The 23,088-nt window shown below is 40.5% G+C and overlaps 1 protein-coding gene across 2 annotated transcripts in view; it reads right to left on the bottom strand.

The window, feature by feature from the left end:
- Positions 1-23,088, bottom strand: part of LOC131052321 (NAD-capped RNA hydrolase DXO1) — a 222,787-nt gene that overhangs the window by 42,673 nt on the left and 157,026 nt on the right. Inside the window, exon 12 of one of the 2 annotated variants that reach the window (XM_057986955.2) lies at positions 2,565-2,618. In XM_057986955.2, the coding sequence (XP_057842938.2) occupies positions 2,565-2,618 (54 nt within the window). Of the gene's footprint in view, positions 1-2,554; positions 2,619-23,088 lie in introns of both variants that reach the window. The other variant, XM_057986954.2, reaches the window with a different exon arrangement.

Here is a 23,088-nt window from a genome sequence, read left to right as displayed (position 1 = left end):
TTCCTGATGATATATTGCTTCTTGAGCATTTGCATACCTCTATGGGAACTAACTCTATCATGCTATTTTGGATTCAATATCAATTTCTAGAACAATTTCATTGCTTCTATTTCTTGCGCTAGGTTTTGGGTAGCTTCAATTTATTTCTAAATCTAACACATGGTGCTCAACTATTTACTAAATGCAGACACCTACCCTTTAGGCTGTTTGCATAACTTGCTCTCCTGTTTGCTACACTTGTAGTGATTGTGCCGGACTTAATTGTGATAAATAACGCATCAATAATTTGACCAATACTGTAAGCCATAGTCCCATGGACTAATGGCACAACTTGCCCCATGGAGTTATTTTCATGTTCACCAGAAACACAAACTACATTATGCAGCATACAATGGGTAGTTGTTTGCATCTAGTAAATAATTGAGCACCAAGTACCTTTGATGATAGCCTTACATTCATAGATAAATATATAATAGTATGTTATATTAATTTTAACATTTTTTTTGTTTATAGCTGTTTACAAATAATATGTCCATACAAGCATCACATGAGACCAATACAAGCTCTTGTCAGCACAACCATGAGACTAATATCAGCTCCTTTCGAGCAACCACACTAGAAGCCACCTATGGAATACTAATACTCACAACTTAGAAATACAATTATTTAGAAACCACCTCCACAATACAAGCTAACCATGGAAGACCAAGAGCTACATCTTAGAATTTCATATTAGACGTCCCATTGAGATTTGAACTTGGGTGTCCACATTGATAACTCAATGCGTTAACCAATGAAGCTCAATCCCTTGGACATTGATTTTAACTTTTATAACCAACATTACAATTATATATAACTGGAATTCATTACTGTCCTTGTAGTCTTTACAAATATACTTCTCACGTCTTTGACTAGTTTATTCAACTTCTTGGATTTCCCCCTTCTCTTTCACTTCGGTTTCTGTCTGCCTCAGCATCTCTTGGCACTATATTTCTAAATATTTTTATAATTCCTCTTATCATTTTCTTTCATCCTGATGGTGGATATGAAGTGTCATCCAAAATATCGATGTAAACAAAACTCACACAGTTTTTCAAGAAGCTCTGCATATTAATGGACTGAAAAAGCCATGTACATCACAGATAGAATATGTTAAGCAACTTAATCAACTTACTTGATTCTCACCCATATGTTATATCCACACTACCATCCTTGAAGCTTGCGACAAGGTTTCTAGGAATTCCTTTCTCTTGCATGAATTAACAGGTTTCCATTCAATTAGCAGAAGAATAGGAAAGCAAGAATGATAGCATAGATCCAAATAAATAAGTATTTCTCCCATTATACTGATCAGAATAAGACAATCAAAATAATCTTAGTCAACTCTCATTACAGCTTTCATGGATCCATTATTTCTTTACAAAATGCACTGATTCTTTGTCAAAGAAATTTTCCCATTCATATTGATCAACATAAGACTCTTAATATAAAACTTGGTTTCTCCTCATTCCAACTTGCATGCATCTTATATTTTCTTTTAAATGTGATAATTCTTTGTCAAATGAGCTCCCCTCAATTTGTCTATCCTCATTCCAACCTTTATGCATCGTCTATTTTCTTTACTAAATGCAAAAATACTGTCAAATGAAATCCCTTTAATTGTGTAACTTGCATTATGACAAATGTCTATTTCCCCATGAATCAGAAACTGGTAATCAGAAACCATGCAGTAAAGTATCAAAAGCCATAAAAACAAAATAAATATTAAAAACTAAGAATGTAAAAACAAAAATATATAAATAAACATTTTCGTGTTATCTTCTATTCATTTAGGCGTCTAGATAATTTAAATGTACATGTATTTTTATAGTTTCTGTATCCAATTGTATCTGTCTTGGGTTTTGAAAATTTTCCATATCAGTATCTTAATCTCCCATCCATCTCTGATAGCAAATCCATTTCCATGCAACTCTGGTCTACAAAGTTCAGATGCTGATGCTAAGTTGTCAAAGTATAGTGATTCATTTTGGTAAATAAAATCTTAGGCAGAGACCAAAAGCTGCCTAGCGGGAAGATGACTTTTCTGCTAAAATCAGATCCATGTTCCACCAGTTATCAAAGTCGTATACAGGCATGATGAACATTTCTTAAATGGTTGGCCTAAGAAAGGAGTGATTACCTGGAGGTTTGAATTTTTAGCAGTTGTTTTGCTGTTGCATAAGCTATGTTTCTAGAAGATGGCAAATTACCAAGTAGTACAATGTAGAAGACTACGATATCAAAAGCCATTAGCTTACTTTGAAACCTTTAGTCATGTCAGATTATCAAAGAAACAACTGTATTAGACTGCAGAGAACAACAATTCAAAAAATAGGATGCCGTTCACATTATGGGCAAAGAAAAAAAGTTAAGGTCCAAGTACCTACAGTACATGGGCATGACAATTAACTTTATATTATGACTTAAAGTTAACAAAACTCACTGAAAATTTTAATATGAAAACCACTAAGTGTGTATGTAAAAGTATAGAAATTATGGGAGGAATGAATCTTACTCTCCTTAACTGTACCATATAGCCAACACAAAACTTCATCGGCAAAAGACAGGCAAACACCACCCTGCACAACCCATGGCAATTGAGAAAGAAAATCAACAGCTATGCAACAGAACCATGTTAATAAAATCTAGGATTTGTAAAAGCATTCAAATGAAATGGCTCAATTTATTAGCAGATAAAATACTTACCACTGAAAAGTAAAACCATAAATCACTAAATTCCATTTTTGCATTCCACTAAATATGAGGGCAAGAAAGAAAACAGGTACAGAATATCTCTATATATTGTAGAATTTGTGAGCCCTCTACTTTACGTACACAACAAGAAATCATATGTAGCTGTTTAAACTTACTACAAAGACATTGCCACCATTTCCTAACTTTAATTCCCTTTCCAATCGAGATAAATTGTATCACACTAAAGCTGGCTGGCCTAAATTGTGAACATATATCAAATTTAAGAATTCTATTTCTTAACAAGATCTATTTAGCTCACAGTTCAGATTTATCAACATGGGTTATACAGCATTGTACTAGAGATTCTTCTTCTTGTGGTTGTTATAAGTTGATTGTTCCAATTGCTTAAGCTGCAGTAGATTTTATTTTGTTGTGGCTGGCTAAATTGATTAGTTGATGTCTGTATTTTTACTAATTTTAATTTACCAAAGAATTATATGATATATTTACATTTGCATTATAAATTTCAGATAAGTCATTGATGCACAAGCAGATTATTTCAACCCACAAATAAATTTCAGATAACACATTACACAGCTATAGGAAAATCAGCAGTGTGTGCTAACCCACTCTCAATAAACCTTTGAGCAATTGGTGTAATTTTATTGTTTTGTATCTTACCCCAGATATTATTGAAGTTTATGTTTATATGCCTTAGCACTGAATTGCCAACCTCTAGTCTGATTCAAGGATAGACATCTACTCATACCCTTGGTATTTGTATCTCATCCTCACTAGTTTGATAATTAGGAACGTTGCATGGGCTAATGATACCAGCTGTAATGTCCCCATTTTGAAATCGGATTTAATAATAAATACCAATAAAAACCTTAAAATATAACAGAATAAATATAAAAGAATAAAATTAAATTAATTAAAATTTAGTTAAGTTTAATGAATGGTCAAAAGGCATGAAATGAAAAATTATGACTCCCTCAAACATGAGATATAAGAGGGAGAAGAGAACTTCATTTGAATGGTGGGATATGGAGAAAGGAAGAAAGAAGGGAGCATATGAATCAAGGAAGGATTAAGGGAAGAAGAAAAGAAAGTAAATAAGGAAGTGACTTTTTCAAAAGGGCATTAATTATGAAGGGTTGTACTCTTTCAAAGGGTGCTAATTGTGAAAGGTTGTGACTCTTGCCAAAAGGCAGATATGATGAAGAGGTGTGACCTTTCCCTCACATTGGACAATGTAAAGGGGAAGAGGGATCAAATGGAATGGGGAGGAAAAAATTTTAGAAGGATCAAGGGATCAAGAAAGAGTTCTGATCAAAATCATAAGAAAGTTATAATCTGCAAATGGAGGAAGATTGATCAAGTAGAAAGAGGCTGAATGGCAGGTGTCATTCCATGCTCCCGGGCTTGGTGGACAGCCTTGAGGCGCCTTTAGGATCTCCCAAGGTGCCTCATAATGTGGATAGGTTATTGGGGGAAAGCTTAAAGGAATCCACATGCACATCATGCAAACTACAATGATGATCAAGATAATGTTCCTAACCCTAGTACGAAAGGTCAACTTTATATCTAATATGATTGAGGGGTCTCAATCAGGATCTAATTAGTAAATGATATCTCTATTTCATTTCTTAGTTTACTTAGGATTAAGATCTAGGGCAAAAACTAGGGCATTTACAAAAGCGGACATTACACCAGCTGGCTTTCGTGAATTGGGTTAGGGAAAAGATTGACCTTGAATTGCTAGTAATGGCTTTGCATATATTTCATTCAAAAGACTCAGCTTAGTTATGAGATTTATCAGTGAAAACAATATAGGACGAGAATTTCTGGAGATGCCCTCTAAAGTTTATAAGTAACCACCCAAAACATATATGAGGCAACATAGTTGGTTGTGGTCATGTGCAATTATCAGTTACCATTTATATATTATGTTCAATGAAAATGAATATTTATGAACAAAATTGATGCTAGGTAAGAAAACAAAGATGAGTTGTATATCTTGCTGCTAAATGTAGACCAAGCAAATGCGAGATGAAGTGGCTATAGTGGATGTAGGACACAGTCTTAGGCATAATTGAACTACTCGCCAAGGCCCAAAAAAAAAAACTCGGTGAAAACTCGGCAACTTAAAAATTTATTTAAATTTAATTAGAAATGCATTTATTTTTTGGAAAATTCAATGAGGAGATGCATCCAATGAGTCAATAAATGAGTATAGAAAAGAAACAAGCTGAGTCTAGATATATATGATTGATTTAAATGCAAATTGGGTACAAAATGGCATCCTCATGTGGAATGCTGATGGCTGATAGTCTGAAGCAAAATGAAATAGCAAATTGTTTTTGCAAAACTAAATGTAAATACTACAACAAAACATTTACATATTCCTCTTCCCAACTCTAGTGAAAACTAGGGGAGAGGTAGAACTAGAGGGTCTAGTCCTAGGAGTTCGATGTGGCTCCTCTACCTTGCCAAAATGAGGTTGAGGGTAGCACTCCTTGCGGGGGTCTGAAGCTGAGAGAGAGTGGGGTAGACAGATAGGTCTAGATCTTGGGGGAGAGAGGAGAGAGTGAGATAGAGAGTGGTAGAGAGAGTGGATAAAGGAAGAGTGATAGGGAGATAGATAGGTCTAGAATTTGGGGCAGATAAAGTGAGTGAGATAGAGAGAGCAAGAGAATGCTGATAGGAGCCTACTGATTACTGAAATTTGACAAAGTCTGAAAATTTAAAGATCTTCTACAACCTAGAATTTGCATTATAACTCCTAGAGATCTAAAGCCACTCTCATCAAACATGTTACCAATATATGCTGTTAGCGGCAATATTGTACACAGAAATAAAACTAGCTAATTAAGTTGTAATTGTGTTGGTTAGTTGGCAACCAAGGGGTGGCAGTGGCGGTGCGACGGTTGGCGCTCGCACCCCCTCGGTATCTTTATATACTTCTGAATGTAACTTGTGAGGGGAACAACAACTAGGAATGGAATAACATCTCTTATATTGCATCTGATATCTATGGCATTATTATTCTGCATTCCGTGTTTTATCTGTGTACTTTAAGTTATTCACCCGAGACGGTAAACATTTGGCGTCGTTGCCTAGATGTACTCGGGAATGGAAAACACGGATGGCGCACAGACACGATGGGCCTACCCGTTGGTGAGATTAACCCAGAGGCCAACGACGCGCAAACAGAACAATCGTCGTGAGAGGCAGAGCGTGATGGCAAGAGGCAAAGGGGAAATTGAACCCTGTAATAATCCCGGCACAATGTTGAGATAAATTGTGGCCGAAAGGAAAAATAATAAAAGTTTTTTTTGTGTACATGGCGTGTGCTTGCTATGTACGGAAGTGATTTATGATCAATATATTAAATAAAGATAGAAATAAAAAAGCACAAACGGACGAGTGGGAGGCCGTGCAGAGGGCCTTGATTTTGGAGCAACAAGTAGAACGTAGACGGAGGCTGAGGCAACTTGCCGAAGGACGACCTATCGAAGGGTGGCTCGAGGGGAACCAAGGAGGTGTCACAGAGGGTGCAAAAGCCAACGGAAATTTCTACGCGACGCCAGAACACCGTAGGGTGCTGAGCCACGAAGAGTTTCTGGAGGAAACAAGGTTAAGGAGAGATCTAGTCGAAGAGACCCGGGATCGGTTCAGAAACTTATCCCTTACACCACAAAGTGAGGATCACCAAAGGGAGCTAGGAGTGGGCGAGGGTGACAACGAAGGGGAGGATAACCGTACGGTGGGTGCCACACTCAACAGGCAAAACACCGTACCTCCAGTGACCCACGCAGGACACACCACCGGCACCGGAGGGACCGGCGCAGGGGCACAAACACAGCCACAGCCACCTCCAGGAAGACGACCCCCATCAATGGGGAGTAAACAGAAACTGCCGAAGTTCAATGGCGACGGGAAGGAAGATCCCATCCGCCATTGTCGAACGTGCGAAACCATATGGTCAACGAACGGTGTTACCGACCAAAACGAATGGGTAACACAGTTCCTAGCAACTTTAAGGGGAGTGGCCATAGACTGGTACTCAGACATGGATAAGGCCAAAGTCGACACATGGCCCGACCTGAAGGAGTTTGGGATAGAGTTCCGCCTCCTAAGAGATGACAACAAAATAGTCGCCGAGATCTATGGAACGAAGCAGAACAAGAACGAGACTGTCCGAGTCCATAGTCGGTGGCTGAAGGAACTATTGGGAAAAATGGAGAGTCAACCAGCAGATGGGTTGAAAAAGCGATGGTTCGTGGAGGGACTAAAGCATTCCCTCCGAAAGAAGATGAAAATCGTTCCACCTACATCGTACGAAGACGCATAAAATAGAGCGATGGATCTCGAGAGCGAGACCAAGACATCGAAGAAAAAGAAGAAGAAGGATAGCTCGTCCGAGGAGGATGACTCGTCACAAGAAAGCAACAGCGACAGCGAGGCTGGCAAACGGGTGCAAGCGCTCCAGAAAGACATGGAGTGAATGAGGACGGAATTCAAAACAATGAGAAGCACCGGTTAGACCAAAGGGGACATATGGTGCACTGAGTGCAAAGAGGAGGGGCACACAAAGGGTACTTGCCCGAAGAAGGCATTCTGCGAGATTTGCCAAGTGATGGGACACTCCACCAAGTAGTGCCCATACAACATGAAAAACTGGAATACGCAAATGAACCAGGTGTTGTTCACGAAGCGGGCCACAACGTTCGCACCAGCGGGTACGGGCCAACAAGCGAACAACAATGCAACCTCGAGAGGCTACCGAGATAACCGGTGCGGAGGACGAAACAACAATAACAACACAAGGAGCTGGATCCAATACGACTCCAAAGGTCGACCGATGGTACAATGCAAAGCGTGCAGCCAGTGGGGCCACTTTGCCCGAGACTGCCCTAAGGGAGAGGCCACACAATATTTGTGCAAATGGTGCAGACCGAGAGACCACGAAGATGCCACCTGCCCAAAGTCCGGCGTCAACTTGCTCAATGTCGAGGAAACCAAAGAAGAGGAAGTGTTGGCCGTAACCCGCGCCCAAGCCAGACACGCAATGTGCCTAGACCCGGAGATGGAGAAGCGAAGGGCACAGGAAGCACGGGAAGAAATTGAGAAAGAGATACGAGAAAGGGCGAAGGCGAAGGGTACGACGAGTACTTCCAGGCGACCGGAGGCAGAGGATGCTATACTAAATCAAATTTTAAAATTAAAACTAGAGGTGCCTGTGAAGGTACACGACCTCCTCCAGACGATGCCTCAATTATGAACGGCGTTGCTGAATAATCTCTCCCAACCACGCACCAATACCAACCACCGCACAGATGTTCCTGGGGGCTCTGCAATAGACCCCATGCTGCTAGCAGTTAACATTGGAAGGAACCCGGCCATTGTGGAGATGGGTATCCTTGGCACCATTGTAACCTATACCATCGTCGATGGTGGATCAGGAGTGAATGTTCTTCCAAAAGAAACCTGGCGGAAGCTAGGGAAGCCGATGATGTGGCCATCTACATTCAATCTTCTCGAAGCAGATCAGCATGGAATCAAACCCATCGGGACACTGATGGGCCAACAAGTTACCATCGGGACGCAACCCTTCATACTGGACTTCGTGGTAATCCCACTAAAGAAAAAAGGGTATGATGCGATCTTAGGGAGAGGGTGGCTAGTGGCAGCCAAGGCCACCCACAACTGGAAGGAGAACACTGTGTCTACGAAGAAGGGAGGAAGGAAGTTTATCATAGACTTCGGGACACAGTTAGTTAGTGAGGAACTAGCACCATCTTTGGAATCGGAGGGTGAAGGAGAAGGCAACCTGAGGAACGAAGGACGAGGCTGCAGGGAGCCCAACGACGAAGGGATTCTCAAACTAGGAGAGTGCTCTGAGGATGAGACAGGGTCATTGAACGGGCTCTTCCATTGGCAGATGGAGGATTATGAAATGTTCCAGAGCTACAAGCTCGATGTAGAGGAACCAAAGCAAGTAACAGAGGAGGTGTACCTACCAGAATACATAGAATATTGGAAGGGAGACGCCCCAAACCTCGGTGATGTAGATAATCCGAAGATCAATTGTGTCGGCGACGATTGGAACCCTGTGTGGAAGGCCGCAGCTTTCAAAATCTTTATTATTCTTCTTCTTATGTACGGGAAGGACACCGTGGTCCCTGTAGAATTTGTGGTTCCAGGTCTTCGGATGGCCATTGAAAATAGACTTGCCACCAACGGATCCAAATTGAAACCCTACCTCGCGAACTGTGCAGGGGACCTTAGAGGCCGAAAGGACACCTGAGAGGATGGAAGGGGACCCGAGAGGATGGAAGGGGACTCGAGAGGCTAGGCAGGCGACTTGAGAGGCACGGGACCAACGCGGGAGACTCTTGGGCTAGGAAAACCGAGAAGGATGAAGGACGGTCCCAAAGACAGGGGACCCAAGCCGACGACTCTCTAGACAACTAAATTGGGAAATTGGAAGAAAAAAATGTACGATTGTACGGGTCCGTACGGCTGGGGAAAAAATAGATATAAAAAACAAAAAAAAGGTACGTTCGTACGGGGCCGTACGGCAGTTGACCGTACGGCTGGGAAAAATATATATATATATAAAAAAAAAAACCTATGCGGTCCGTACGACAACCGTACGAGAAAAAAAAAAAAAGGAGGCGGCGCACGATGGTGCAGGCCACTGTACGGTGTACCACCGGTGGTGGAACCACCGAACAGTGGGAAGCTGCGCAAACTAAAAGGAAGAAATAAAAATCCCACACCACGCATGAAGAAAGACACGCAGCCCATGCCAAACAAAAAAACAGACGAAGAAAAAAAAAGGAGAGACGTGCACAGCAACGCAGCCATAAACGCAGCACCGCACAAACAAACACAGCCGTACAGTGGAGGGGTGTTGACCGCACGGGAAGGTGGTCGTACGATTGGAGGTGTCAGTGTTGTTGTTGACCGTACGAGGTTGTATGGCCGAGGTGCCATCGAGGACATTACAGAGGAAACTTATAATAAAAAAAAAACGACGACCAAATTTAAAATCATTCGATGGAGTCTAGAGCTAGGACACTAGAAATTTAGAGTGTAGAAGGGTTTTGACATCATAAAATATCACAAAAATGATGCGCGTCGTGGACTTTCGTGTGGTTCTGAGGGTTGTAAATTGGTGTTGGCTACAGTACACTTGTACACTTGTTGGAGTTGGGCTACAGTACACTTGTTGGAGTTGGGCAAAGGGCAGTAGAGATGTCACGGTAAGTGTTGTGGTTGTCCGTACTGTGAGAAAGAAGCCTGCAGCTAAGCATTGGCGGGGAAGCCATAAGCCATAGAGGGAGACAGATTTGGAGGTTGGGAACAAACCGAGTTTGAGGGAAGGCATTGCAGGTCTGCGGCAGTTGTATGACACCAGGGAGTTATTCAGTTCAGTTATTAGCCTTTGGGGAGTGTGACGGAGGATTTTAGGTGTTTGCTAGACTTTGTGCCAGCGAGTTGTGGCCACCTCCAGGCAGGAATGGTACGCTTTGAGGAACTTGGAGTATGTCTCGGCTGGACGTGAGGTTGCCTTGGTGGATGCAGAGAGGGCTCGAGAGGAGCTGACCACCATGTTGGAGGCAGTACTAGCGTGAGACATAGCTCAGCGCACCCAAGAGTTGGATGCCAAGAGGGCAGCGCGGGTGGCTATCGAGGACAAATTGGCTAGGGAAGACAGTATCATTTGAGTAGCAATTGGTGGAGGCTGAGACTGAAAAGCGTGTTTTGCAAACTAGTTTGGTTTCGGCACAGGAGGACTTTGATGTCAAAAGAAGCAATAATGGTGAAATCCGCACTTGAGCATCGGATGGTAGCAGAAAAGGGTTTTCAGGCGAGGACGCAGCAGGTGTATAAGTTTCGGGCTCGACTGGCATCAACAGTTCTATTTAATGTCATCTCTATTTTGTATTAAGTCATCCGGAGACGACTTCTTTTCTTTTGGGGGGGATGATGTTAGCGGCAATATTGTACACAGAAATAAAACTAGTTAATTAAGTTGTAATTGTGTTGGTTAGTTGGCAACCGAGGGGTGGCGGTTGCGGTGCGACAGTTGGCGCTCGCACCCCCTCGGTATCTTTATATACTTCCGAATGTAACTTGTGAGGGGAACAACGACTAGGAATGTGTTGACGTGTATTTTGTACACAATCATACACAGAATAAAATACCGACAGGCATCTTATCCTCTCTTGAGAAAATAGTCTCTAACTGCTGAAGATCTGCAAAAAGGATCAGTTAGATGGACTCCAAGGTTCTTTTAGTGGGGTCTCCACGTGTGGACAAGCTTTTTAGTGGTATGATGTGATTTGCTGTTTCCTCCAAGGCGTCTTACGGATTCAAAAGCTCGAAGATTTTACTAAACTAAAAGGAACTTTCAAAAAAAATAGAAAAAGGACAGGGTTTAAGTAAGTCTAATCTAGCCTAACCCTATGAACGACTTAGCATGAATGAGATTTGGCAAGACTCAACCAACTTTAATTTTGCCATAAGATAACAACTCAATTGAAATTAATGCGATCTTCTAAGGTAATAATGGTATTCAATGCATCAAAGACCAAGGACACTACTACGAAGGTACATATCCTAGATGCGAAAATGCTTGAAGGTTAAGGACTCAAAATGTTTTCCAGTCGACCACGCAAGGCGTTCCTACAATCAGCAAGAAGCTAGTGGTTTGGATAGCGAATCCTACCAAATATCAAATCTCACACTTAGTCTTTCAAATTAACAACTACTTCGATTGAGCGTGATTCAAGTACATCCAACAACCATGAAGATAACTTATGAAATTTGCAACAAAACACCATAACTTCAATATTTTATTGATTTCCAAGTCATCATATACAACAATTGCTTGAATTTCTCTCTTCAAGACTCAATCTTGCTACAAAATAAAATTGCTTCTAACTCTAATCTCTCTATTACATCAACTATTATCTCTCACACTTATTCACTATTTTCCTATTATCAAATGAAATGAAAAATGGGGGTATAAATAGCATCCCCAGTTACAATGAAAGGTCCAGATTGAAAGCAAATCAATGGACAAGATCATGACACCTAAACCCTAATTAGGGTTTGTTACAAATGACCTCCTTTTTACTGAACAATATTAAATACATAGCCAAATATTAAATTTGGCACAAAAATCTAGGAGGTATCAACCAATGAGAAATAAGATGTCATGTCATCTGTAACAACCTTTCATCTAGAATCTTATTCCCTTTCCAATTCTCTTTCTTAGCATATGCAATGAATTTTGTCACGATTCCTTCGATTTCTGTGCTTGGAATCTCGGGAAGATTCTTGATACTCTCTTCTAAGTGGATAACCTGATCAAATGCATCTAGAAGAGTTGTGTCCCAAGTAGGTTCAAGTTCCTTTGTTTTATCAATCAGGAGCATGGTGGCGTACATCTAATCATACTGCTCATCTGTAACATCTGCGTCCTTGCGAAAGATGATCTTGATTCTATCCACAAATTCTTGTAAATCCACATCTGTCTCGACCTCGATCCTTCTGCCAAGAATGGTACGAAGTACCTCAAATACTCTGTCCTGGATCGGATTGATCACCTCCTCAACTTGACCACATCTAACACTGATGTCCTCGAAGAGAACACTCTTTATATGGAGCAAGGTTGACCACTGAAACAAACTGTGAGAATCACCTTCTAAGATCCTCTCTTGTGCTAAAATTCTTCTGGATGTGTGTCTTATAACTTTCAAGACAGGGATGACAACGTCCTTGGTATGGGCAAATGCAGCTACTGTTGCCATCAATCTGTGAATAATCTCAAGAACTTGGATAGCCTGGTGGGTGATCTTCGACATCCTTGTAACAAACTCAATGGCCACCGTGTGAGATCTATCCATCCAACCACATGTACGCTGGACCAGGTTCCTGAATCTTTCTGCTTCATTGATTGATTGAAGGGGTAATGCCTGCAATGGTGATCTAACTGGATCCTGACGTCCCAAAGGTTCATTGATGTGACTGAAATATGTCCTCCATGCACCAACCTCTCTCTCAAGCTTTCTATTCTTTTCCACTTCTTCTCTAAGCTTGTCTTTCAATGCCTCAAATGTGTCGGTGGCATCATCTAAAGTCTGCTCTGCTGTGGAAGGTCCTAACTCAATAGTCTGTATATGATAGTCCTCTGCTAGGATCTCACCCTCATATTTGTCTGCTGCCGGTGTAGCTATCTGCAGTTTTCTAGATCCAGTCTCATCTCGAATGATCTTGGACATCTTTGTAGCCTTCTTCTTCTCTGTTGTCATATGTGAACGTCCCACGAGGCTCTCTAAATCAATTGCACTGTCCTCGTCCTCTATTACGATCACCTTAGTCAATCTTTCCTTCAACCAATCTGGGATATTCGATCTTGTCTCTTGAACTTGAATTTCTTTATGTACCATTTCTTCTTGTCTGGGAGGAGATGTCACTTCATTATCATTATCTAAATCATAGTCTTGGAGAGATCCATCGGATGAAACATGCTGTACCTGTCCTTCCTCCTGCCTATCATTCTGTACCATCGATTCCATGGACTCTTCCACTCGAACTGTTCTATCCTCTGGCCTGGAAGAAGTACCAGGTGCTTGATCTTTGTTGGCACCTTGCTTTTTCTTGGAAGACTCTTTCTTTTCTGATCTTTCCTTTCTCTTTGAACCTCTCGAATGGAGATTGCCCTCACTGGCACATCGAAGGTTACCTTCACCTGAATTCCTAGGATTAGGATTGCCTTCACTAACACTGGCTCCACCTTCGGCTGGCTTTTCTTCCAAAGTAAAAGACATGGCTATGCCTTGTTCTCTCAACTTCTGATGCTGAACGTCTACCCATCTGCGAGTACAAGACAAGACTGGTGCCATCAAATCATCTAAATCCACGGCCTCGGGCTCATTCCAATTCAAACTTATTGTCTTGCTTTCTCTATCATATGAAGATTGGATGTGCCTGCCGTTGTCCTGAGCTTGGTCGGCTACTCTGTAAATCTTACATTTCCTGATGAAATCCAAAGGCAATCTAGAATGTATTTTTCGTTTCACTTCGAGATCATCTAGGAGATTCATCATAAAATCCTCAATTTGGTATTCATGTCTAAATCTTCTACCGACCGTCTCCTCTAAATGTCCAAGTGGATCAAAACTATTCCTCCAAGCAAAAGATGAAAAAGGATACAAGGCTAACTCCTTCTCTGCATCATCCATGGCTAAGACATTAGGACATACCTCAACTGAATTGCCCAAAATAATAGGTACTTGAACTCCATTCTGATGTCTGTGTCTGAATGCCTTCACATATGCTGCCAACTGCCTTGTTACTTCAAGTAACACAATTCTATCTGTCGGGTATCTCGGCAACATGTATGGAGGTAAAGGACATCCATACACTCTGATGTAAGTGAACTTGGGAAACTGAATGAACCAAGCACCGTACCTCTTGATGAATTCCTGGGCATCCTGAGATAATCTGTTGTGAATCCCTCCTTGCAACGTCCTTGTGATGTTCATCGTGAAAGTATCATTGATTAACTTGTAATTCTTCCCTGGTGGATGATGCAAGTAGGTATAGGATTCACAAACTCTGACCTCGCCGGGTCCTCTTCCAATCACTCCTCTGTGAGGTAGTCCTGCGTACTCAACGCTCCTGATTAAGGCATAGATGACATATGAACTCATGTGGAAGGACTTAGTAGCCCTGAGTCTTCTCAATTGTACGTCCAAGCAATGGCTAATTATCCTAGCCCAATGTATTGTACCCTTTCCTTGAACAATCACCTGGATGAAGTAAAACATCCATTTCTCAAAATAGAAGGCATGAGGGGCTCCTGTGACTCTGTTGAGCATGGTGATCAAATCTCTGTACTCCTCTTGGAAATCAATCCTGTGTGGTGTGTTCGGTACTTTGCTCAGACGGGGACGACTCTTAAGTAGCCAGTTCTTGTTGATTATGCTTAGGCAAGCATCTGGATCATCATCATACACTGATCTGGCTCCTTCAATGCTCTTGTATATCATGTCCCTGTGCTCTGGAAGATGGAAGGCTTCACTTATGGCTTCCTCTGAAAGGTATGCCAAAGTGTTTCCCTCATTGGACACAATCGTCCTGGACTGTGGATTGTAATGACGGGCACACTCGATCATCAACTCGTGGCACTGAATGGCTGGAGGAAAACCGGCCGCCTTGATGATGCCACTCTCTATTATTCTCCGGGCGACAGGTGATGGCTTGCCGATGTAAGGGACCTCTCGGAACTTCTTCGTGCTAAAGTTCCCCAAGTTGGTATCTCCAATGTTGCTCCACTTAGACACGATCTTGGTCTCCACTTCTTCGGTCTTCTGATCTTCTTTCATGAGAGCTGAGCGACTGGTGGATGCTCCCGCCTTTGGGATCGCCATACCTAGACAACATTCCATTATAAGAAATAGATTTTGCAATAAATAACGTAAATAAGAGAGATAAATTTTAGGAAACCTCATGATAAGTCTCTAGAGTCATCATTTCCTAAAATACAACGATTAAGCCAAGAGAAATTCAAGAAAATCAAATTTTCAAAATTTGAAATATGACGATGAATGAATAAAGCAATAACAATTAAATCGCCATACCTTGATAGAGAGCTAACTCTAGAATGCAAAAACAAAATTCGCCTAGGCAAAATTTGAGGTATAAAGTAATCTTCAATATGATCTCCTCAAAATTGACTTCGCCACCTCCGGAGAGAATGTGATCTTCAATTATTGCCTTGGACATGGTCTCAAATGGATCTTCAAATTCGCACTTTGGCGTGGTCTCCAAGTCCTTAGCAAATTCGCCTTAATGTATCCTCAAGCTCGCACTTGGTGTGGTCTTCAAATTAGCACCACCTTTTGATTGCTTACGCCACCTTGGATGGAATTCGCACCTCTTCAAACACACTTCGCACTCCACACAAGATGATACTAGCGCCACCTTTGGTTTGAAATCGCACCACCTTTTGATAACTTAGCGCGCCACCCTTGGATGAATGAAACTTGCACTATATTCGCCTCTTCTCAATTCGCATGAAGGAAGGTAAAATAATGATGTAGAAAATGAAATCTTTCACCCCTTATATATAGCGCGTTCACCCTTCACCCCTTAGGCCGACTTGATAAAATATAACAATTTCAAACGATTTTTAAATGATTTTTAAATTAAATAACAAGGCCGACCTCCATATATGAGCGCTCCAATTCGATTTTTTATTAATTAATTAACTATTAATGCCTTGCGTTTTTTTTTTTAATTTGCAAATTTCGATTTTAATAAAGGCAAAATAATTAATAAATGTTTAACGCCATATTAAATGCCAATTTAAATAGGATTTTCAATTTTTAAATCGATTTAGCATTTAAGGATATTTGAATTGTTTAATTTGGCGCCAAAAATATGAAAATAAAGGGACGTACCTCATCGCTCTGGTCCCTTGGAGAGGGACAGGAGCGATCCATGATCTTGGTCTTGATTCTTGCGTTTTCAACGTTCAACTCCTTCATTTCCACGTTCCAAATCGATCATCTGGTGGTCCTTCGAATTTGAATTTCTTTCTTGTGCGAGCAAGTGCATCTTATGACCATTATCGCCCTGGTCCCTTGGAGAGGGACAGGAGCGATCCTAAGGTTTTTGCTCGAAATTCTCCATCTTGGTACGATCCTTTCCTTGTATCATCTTCCAAATGTCATTTAAAACTTTGTGCGTCCTTGTCTTAACGTGATTTTCAAAGAATATCGTGTGTTTTGCCTAACATCGCCCTTGTCCCTTGGAGAGGGACAGGAGCGATCTCCATGATCTTCACGTTCATCTTGTATCTTTGACCTTCGAATTTCCATTGTAGGGGGAACAACACCTATGCTCATTCCTTTCGCGCTTATTCCATTTGTCTTCATTATGTGCTTGGACGTATTAAAGGGACCATCGCCCTTGTCCCTTGGAGAGGGACAGGAGCGATCCACGTTTTTTCCTTGATCTTGGCGACTTTAAACTTCGATCTCCTTTGCAATGTCTTTCAAACGTCGTCCTTCGCACTTCCTAACCTCGCTTCGCCTTGATCTTTGAAGGAACGTGAGTGTTTTGATAGTATCGCCTTGGTCCTTGTCCAAAGGACAGGAGCGATATGGGGCTTTTACATTATTTGGCGATGTTTGGACGTTCAAGACTCTTGCAAATTATCTTCAAACGATGCCTTGGACCATATGCTATCTTAAGACGTCTTGACTTAGCTTGATCTTGAAGCAAAACAAGGAATCCAAAGCCAATCGCCCTGGTCCCTTGGAGAGGGACAGGAGCGATATGGTTCCTAGATCCATTTTGGTGATTATTTAATGTTTGAAATCTTCATGCATCACCTTTCTTCCTTTCCGTGGACCCTCTAAGACTTTGCGAAATCTTGTCCTTACGTAAATCTTGCTCAAAATGATCAATACATCTAACATCGCCCTGGTCCCTTCCTGAGGGACAGGAGCGAAGTTCATCATTGCGAGCTTGTTCTTGTTTTTACCAACTTGCAATTATCTTCATTGCGTGAGATGACGTCCTTTAAGTCCTCTTGGTAACTTAATATTTGCTTGTCCTTTGAAATCGATGCCTTAATGGAAATATCGCTCTGGTCCCTTGGAGAGGGACAGGAGCGATCTGGGTCTTAGAGTGCACATTCCTTCCATGTGATGACCTTTACAACCTTGCGCTTGATGGAAATGCCCTAAAATGTCTTCGCCACCCTTCGTCTTGACTTGGATCGGTTTAAACATGAACAAGAAGCAATACAACCATTGTATCGCCCTGGTCCCTTGGAGAGGGACAGGAGCGATCCTCCCCCTGTGGCCTTCATCTCACTTTGCCAGGTTCCAAGTTTATATTCAACGGACTCGTCCTTCTTCACTCTATTCATCCATGCCTTGACATCATTTGTAACTTTGCAAGAAAAGCAATTATATCAAAAATCGCTCTGGTCCCTTCCTGAGGGACAGGAGCGAACTAGGCATTTAACACTGGTATGGACGTCCCAAAAATCTTCAATTTATATTCAATGCGTTCATCTCATATTCTCCTTTGTTTTTGAACGTAAACTTGCCTTGACCCTTGTCTGGATTTTGCATAATGAAGGAAATCGCTCTGGTCCCTGGGAGAGGGACGAGAGCTACAAGGTACCTCGCCCTGGTCCCTTGGAGAGGGACAGGAGCGATTTGGTCAATATAGGTCATTCTCCTTCGTTTTTGCATATCAAATTATATTCATTTGGCAAAGTATCTTCCTTCGGACGTCCTCAAATCATTAAGTCGTCGAAATCTTGCAAGGACAAGGCGAAATTTGAATTGTAGCTCCGGTCCTTCACTGAGGGACAGGAGCGATTTTCCTCCTGGAGGCATTTCTGTGCTCATGAAAATCTTCAATTTATATTCAATGGAAAGATCTCGCCGTTCTCCATCACTTCAAACGTAAAATTTGTCTGGACTCTGCAAGGATGATGAGATATTTGAAATTGAGCTCCCGTCCTTCACTGAGGGACAGGAGCGATTTTGCTCCTACAGGCCAAAATAACAAGATTTTTCACATTTTAACACTTCACGAGGCGAAAACAAATCGATTCCAATGCCCAGGATCAAAATTCAAAAAAAGTCAAAATTTGGTCAAAATATTCAATCAGACAAAAATTCACATTGACGGTCAACACTTAGACAAATTTAAGCTCTGCATGAACATTCCAATTGAAAATTAGACCATTTTGGCGAAATCATTGCATTCAAAATTTGCATTCTAGAAAAGAAGCTCAAAAGCTCTCAAAAACGACTGGATTTTGGCTTGAAAAGGCAAAATTTAAAACCCTAAGGCTTGGCCCTAAATCCAGACAACCAACTGACTAACAAAATCCTAAAAACGAAAGCGAAAACGAGCGAAAAACAAGCAAAAAGAGGGGGTCCCCATTTGCGATGGGGCGATGTGTGAAATGGTCACAACAGAATGGAATAACATCTCTTATATTGCATCTGATATCTATGGCATTATTATTCTGCATTCTGTGTTTTATCTGTGTACTTTAAGTTATTCACCCGAGAGGGTAAACATATGCATGAAATATAACTTAAAAGTTTAAGAAAAGAAAAAGACATATTGAAATGTGACTTATACTTGCATGTATATATTCTGATGAAGAGAATGAGACGGACTTGAAAAAAAAATTAGATCATTTTTTGACATGTTTAAGCCTCTCTTTTTTATGCAGCTGAGTTTTTGCTAGAGACTCTCCAAGTTTTTGTGAAACTTGCCAAAACTCTGCAAGTTTTTGTGCAAGTTAATGGCGTAAATACTCGTCGAGCAGAAAAACTCACAAGTTTTTCAACACTCGCCAAGCAGTCTACGAGTTTTCCATCTATGGTCTTAGGTATGCTAGCACAAAATGTTCAAGTCACAAGGCTTGCATAAGAATACCAATCTACAATTATGAATATGATTGGGGCATAAATCTTTGCTTAAATCCTTTCCCAACCTCAGATATGCTTTAATGTTTACCCCAAGTTTCCAGGGCAGGGGGATGCATTTCCAAGTCCCCAACTTTTTGAGCCATTTTTGGGGATGGCTATATAAAATATAGGGAAATTTGTAGAATTGTTAAATATTAAAATATACATGTACATAATAGACTGATGTTGAAGTATGCTTCATGAGAGGCTGGGAAATGCAATATACATCTATATGCGTGTATATTTGTGGCTTTTCCCAGCCTTTCACGAAGCATACTTTAACATGTCTATTATGTATTTAGCTTACTTTAACATGTCTATTATGTTCATAAATACATAATAAATACAGACATCATAACAACTTCATTTCTTATATTCTTCTTGCTAGTAGCATTTTAAGCTTTGATATTAAAAAATCCTGCTTGTAAATCTGTGGGTGGTGGTGTCAGTGGACAAAAGCAGCTTACTTGTTGATACATCGGTACTCGTTTATTGTCAACCAAATTGATACTGGAGAGAATAAAGCAATCAGTTAGATTAGGTCTGCATTTCCAGAATTCAAAGGAGCACAAATATAATGTAGTTCTATTGAAGAACAGATGAAGTGCATTGCATTTGTGATTTCATCCAAATTTAAGGATTCCTGTGTTTCATGTTAATTCTGAATGACAGTGATACACATACACATAGATACACATGGATTTTATAAACACACACATACAGGTAGAAGAGTATCATACACATAGATTTTATACACTGACACATACAGGTAGAAGAGTATCCTGTCAAAAGCCTCACTGGCCCTAGTTTTCTTCTAAACTTATTTTTTTGTTACGTTTTGCATTTCTCTTTTCTGTCTATATAACTGTAAATGTCATCAGGCACACTTTTCTTTGTAGAGTATTGTGATGCAATTTTTAGGAATTTTTGTGTAGGTTCATTTTCCATTGCATGTAAATTTAGTAAACTTTATTAAATTTGCTTCTGGTAGCACATTCTGTCAGTTAACTATGTTAATAAAATTTGGAGTAAATTTGTCTTGGAATTACACATTTTCCTTTTTTCTAATGTAGCTTGCAATTATTTCAACTCTAAATGAAAATATTATTGTGGTTTACTATGGCACATCTGCAAACCAGATTTGTTGTTGTTACATATTTAAATCTCAAACTGAATGTATATGTTAAAAAATTGGTAAATGTATGGGAATGTTGGTTATTTTATTTTTTTTAAATTGGGCTTCGCACCAAGCACGGCAGGGGATGTCACAGATGTCCCCTAACCATCCTGGGGGCGACCAAACATCCTCAACGTGAAGCCTAGGCGTCCCGTGTGACTAGGGACATTTGTTGCAAATTTCCGCTGAAAGGGGATGGCTCGAGGACGTCCCCGAGGCCTCCCCACGTCCCTAGGACACCCCAAAAACAAGGACAAGTCAAATAGGCACAAGGCTGCATCCCTAGGTAACATAGATGATAAGTCAAAAATCTAACACTATGAACAACGGCTCCAAAAAAAACCACTTCCTTTCACAATTCCAATGGCGCCTCCATGATGAGTGACGTAATGTTCGGGAAGGGTAGTGCCACATAAGCTAAGTGGAGCAACAAACAGCCTTGAGAAAAGCAACACAACAACTATAAGTTTGCAATAGGACACTTAGCGTAGTACAGTGAGCTGTAATGTGAGTTAGACTTTGTATTTTGACTTGGAAGTGTATTGGACCCTACTAAACCCATGGTAGGAACCATAGAATGTTTGGTGCATGTATGATTACCTAGGATGAGATTGATCAGTACAAAATGCTTTGTGCCAATGCTTAAGTATCTGCAGCAATTGTTGGAGATGGACGGTTGGCCTTTTTATTACCATAGGTGTCTAGGAGGCGCTCCAATGTACCACAAACCATTGAGGTTTTATCATCCATGATAATGGTCCATGCATACCACTATTAGTGAATTGTCCTGGATCAAAAGGTGTGCACCACCTATTGGAAAAACAAAAACGTCTTGTAGAGACATCACTACAACCAATTAAGGATTCATGGGCTGAAACAGAAGTGTCCATCATTTCTAATGGGTTAAAAGATTGTAAAAATCCAACCTTTAATTAACATCATTGCGGTGTACCTTAGTCAAGCAATGTTTTCTAAGGCAATTGATTGTGAGACTAAGGGGCAAGTGCTGAATGCATACTTCACTGCCAAAATCATCATAGAGGTGATATAGATGGGTGTTGAGAACATTGTCCAAGTCACTACAAGCATTGCCAAAAACAAGGTGACAAGTTTATTAGTCGAGGCAACGTATGAGCACAATTTTTGCACACCATTTGTCATCCACTCCCTCAACTTGGTAATGCAACAAAATGGGCACAAAGATAGGGTGGGTAATACAAAAATATGCGAAAGGTGAAGAGATTCAAGACAAACCATCATATGCCACAAGCCATCTTTAGGTCATTCTCCGATTTGGCAATGTTGAAATAAGTTATGAAATTTTAATATGTTTTAAGTTACCCTAAATTTTGCAATAAAATTTTAATTATGAATTTATAACATATCTTACTTTATTTTAATTTTGATTTGTTATCTTTTAGACTATAGTAGGTTGTTGAGACTAGATCACATCACAGACAATCATCTCGAGACATCTTGTAAAGGTGCAAGGGGCATTGAACATCCTAGTGATTAGCAACTTTCGAAGTCTATGGAAACAAACAAATTCATCACAAAGGACCCAAAAGGTTAAATCATTGATCCTCAATGATAATTGGTGGGCTTGCATGTATTACATTTTCAATTTCACTAAGCCCATCATGAATATGATCAAGTTTGATACTATAGACCAGCCATAAGTTTGGGAGACATATGATGGCATAGAGTCTATGATTTAAAAAATAAAGCACATGATAGCAACCAAAGAGAATGATCCCATAAAAGCATTTTTACAGAAGAGTGGAAAGAATCATGGTTTATCATTGGAACAAGACCATACCTTTGCATCTCCTTGCATTTGCATTGCCTCCAAATATTACAGCACAAAAATATTTTCTTTGCCCAAGAGAGTGGTACCAAAAGCAGACGCACAAGTTGTTTATAGGTACAAGACTGCAAACCAAAGAGCCTTCCTAGATCCAAATGTGGAGGATACTATCATGTGTGAGTTTCGCAAATTCATATCCTCAAAGAAGCATAATCTTAGACCTCTTTGAGATAGGTATAAAAAGGATACTCATACATGGTAGTACCTCCACGGCCAAGGTTCTATGTACCTACAACCTCTTGCAATTAGAGTTCTATCACAAGTAAGCAATTTTTATTTTATAACATTCTTTCTATTCTTTCAATATTAATTGTCTTCAAATTCAACGAGTTGTGAGTTCTTGGGGTGAGTGTAACTAGAGTACATACTCATTTATCCACTTAGTTAAGCACAACCAATTGGCTACAAAAAAAGTATGAGTTGGTCTATGTGCATTCCAACTTGTGCCTCCTATCACATAATCAAGTTGACTGTGTGCATTCCAACTAAAGTGGTAATACAGTACATACTCCTTTATCCACTTACTTAAGCACAACCAATTGGCTGCAAAATATGTATGAGTTGGTCTATGTACATTCCAACTTGTGCCTACTGTCACATAATCAAGTTGACTACAAGCAAGGGGTAATGAAGAATTTGGATACTACCCTTGAGTGTGTCAACTTGCTGCATGGATTTCCATAGTCCCTTTAAATGATGGCGTCACTCCTATACAAGATGTAGCTAGTGTGAGTGGCACTATGGTTGCTATGATTCAAATTAACCAAGAGAAGGCT

This window comes from Cryptomeria japonica, chromosome 2 (assembly GCF_030272615.1).
Source record: "Cryptomeria japonica chromosome 2, Sugi_1.0, whole genome shotgun sequence".
Taxonomy (NCBI): domain Eukaryota; kingdom Viridiplantae; phylum Streptophyta; class Pinopsida; order Cupressales; family Cupressaceae; genus Cryptomeria; species Cryptomeria japonica.
The sequence above is the reverse complement of the archived record's forward strand: the minus strand, read 5'-3'. Positions and strand labels throughout refer to the sequence as shown.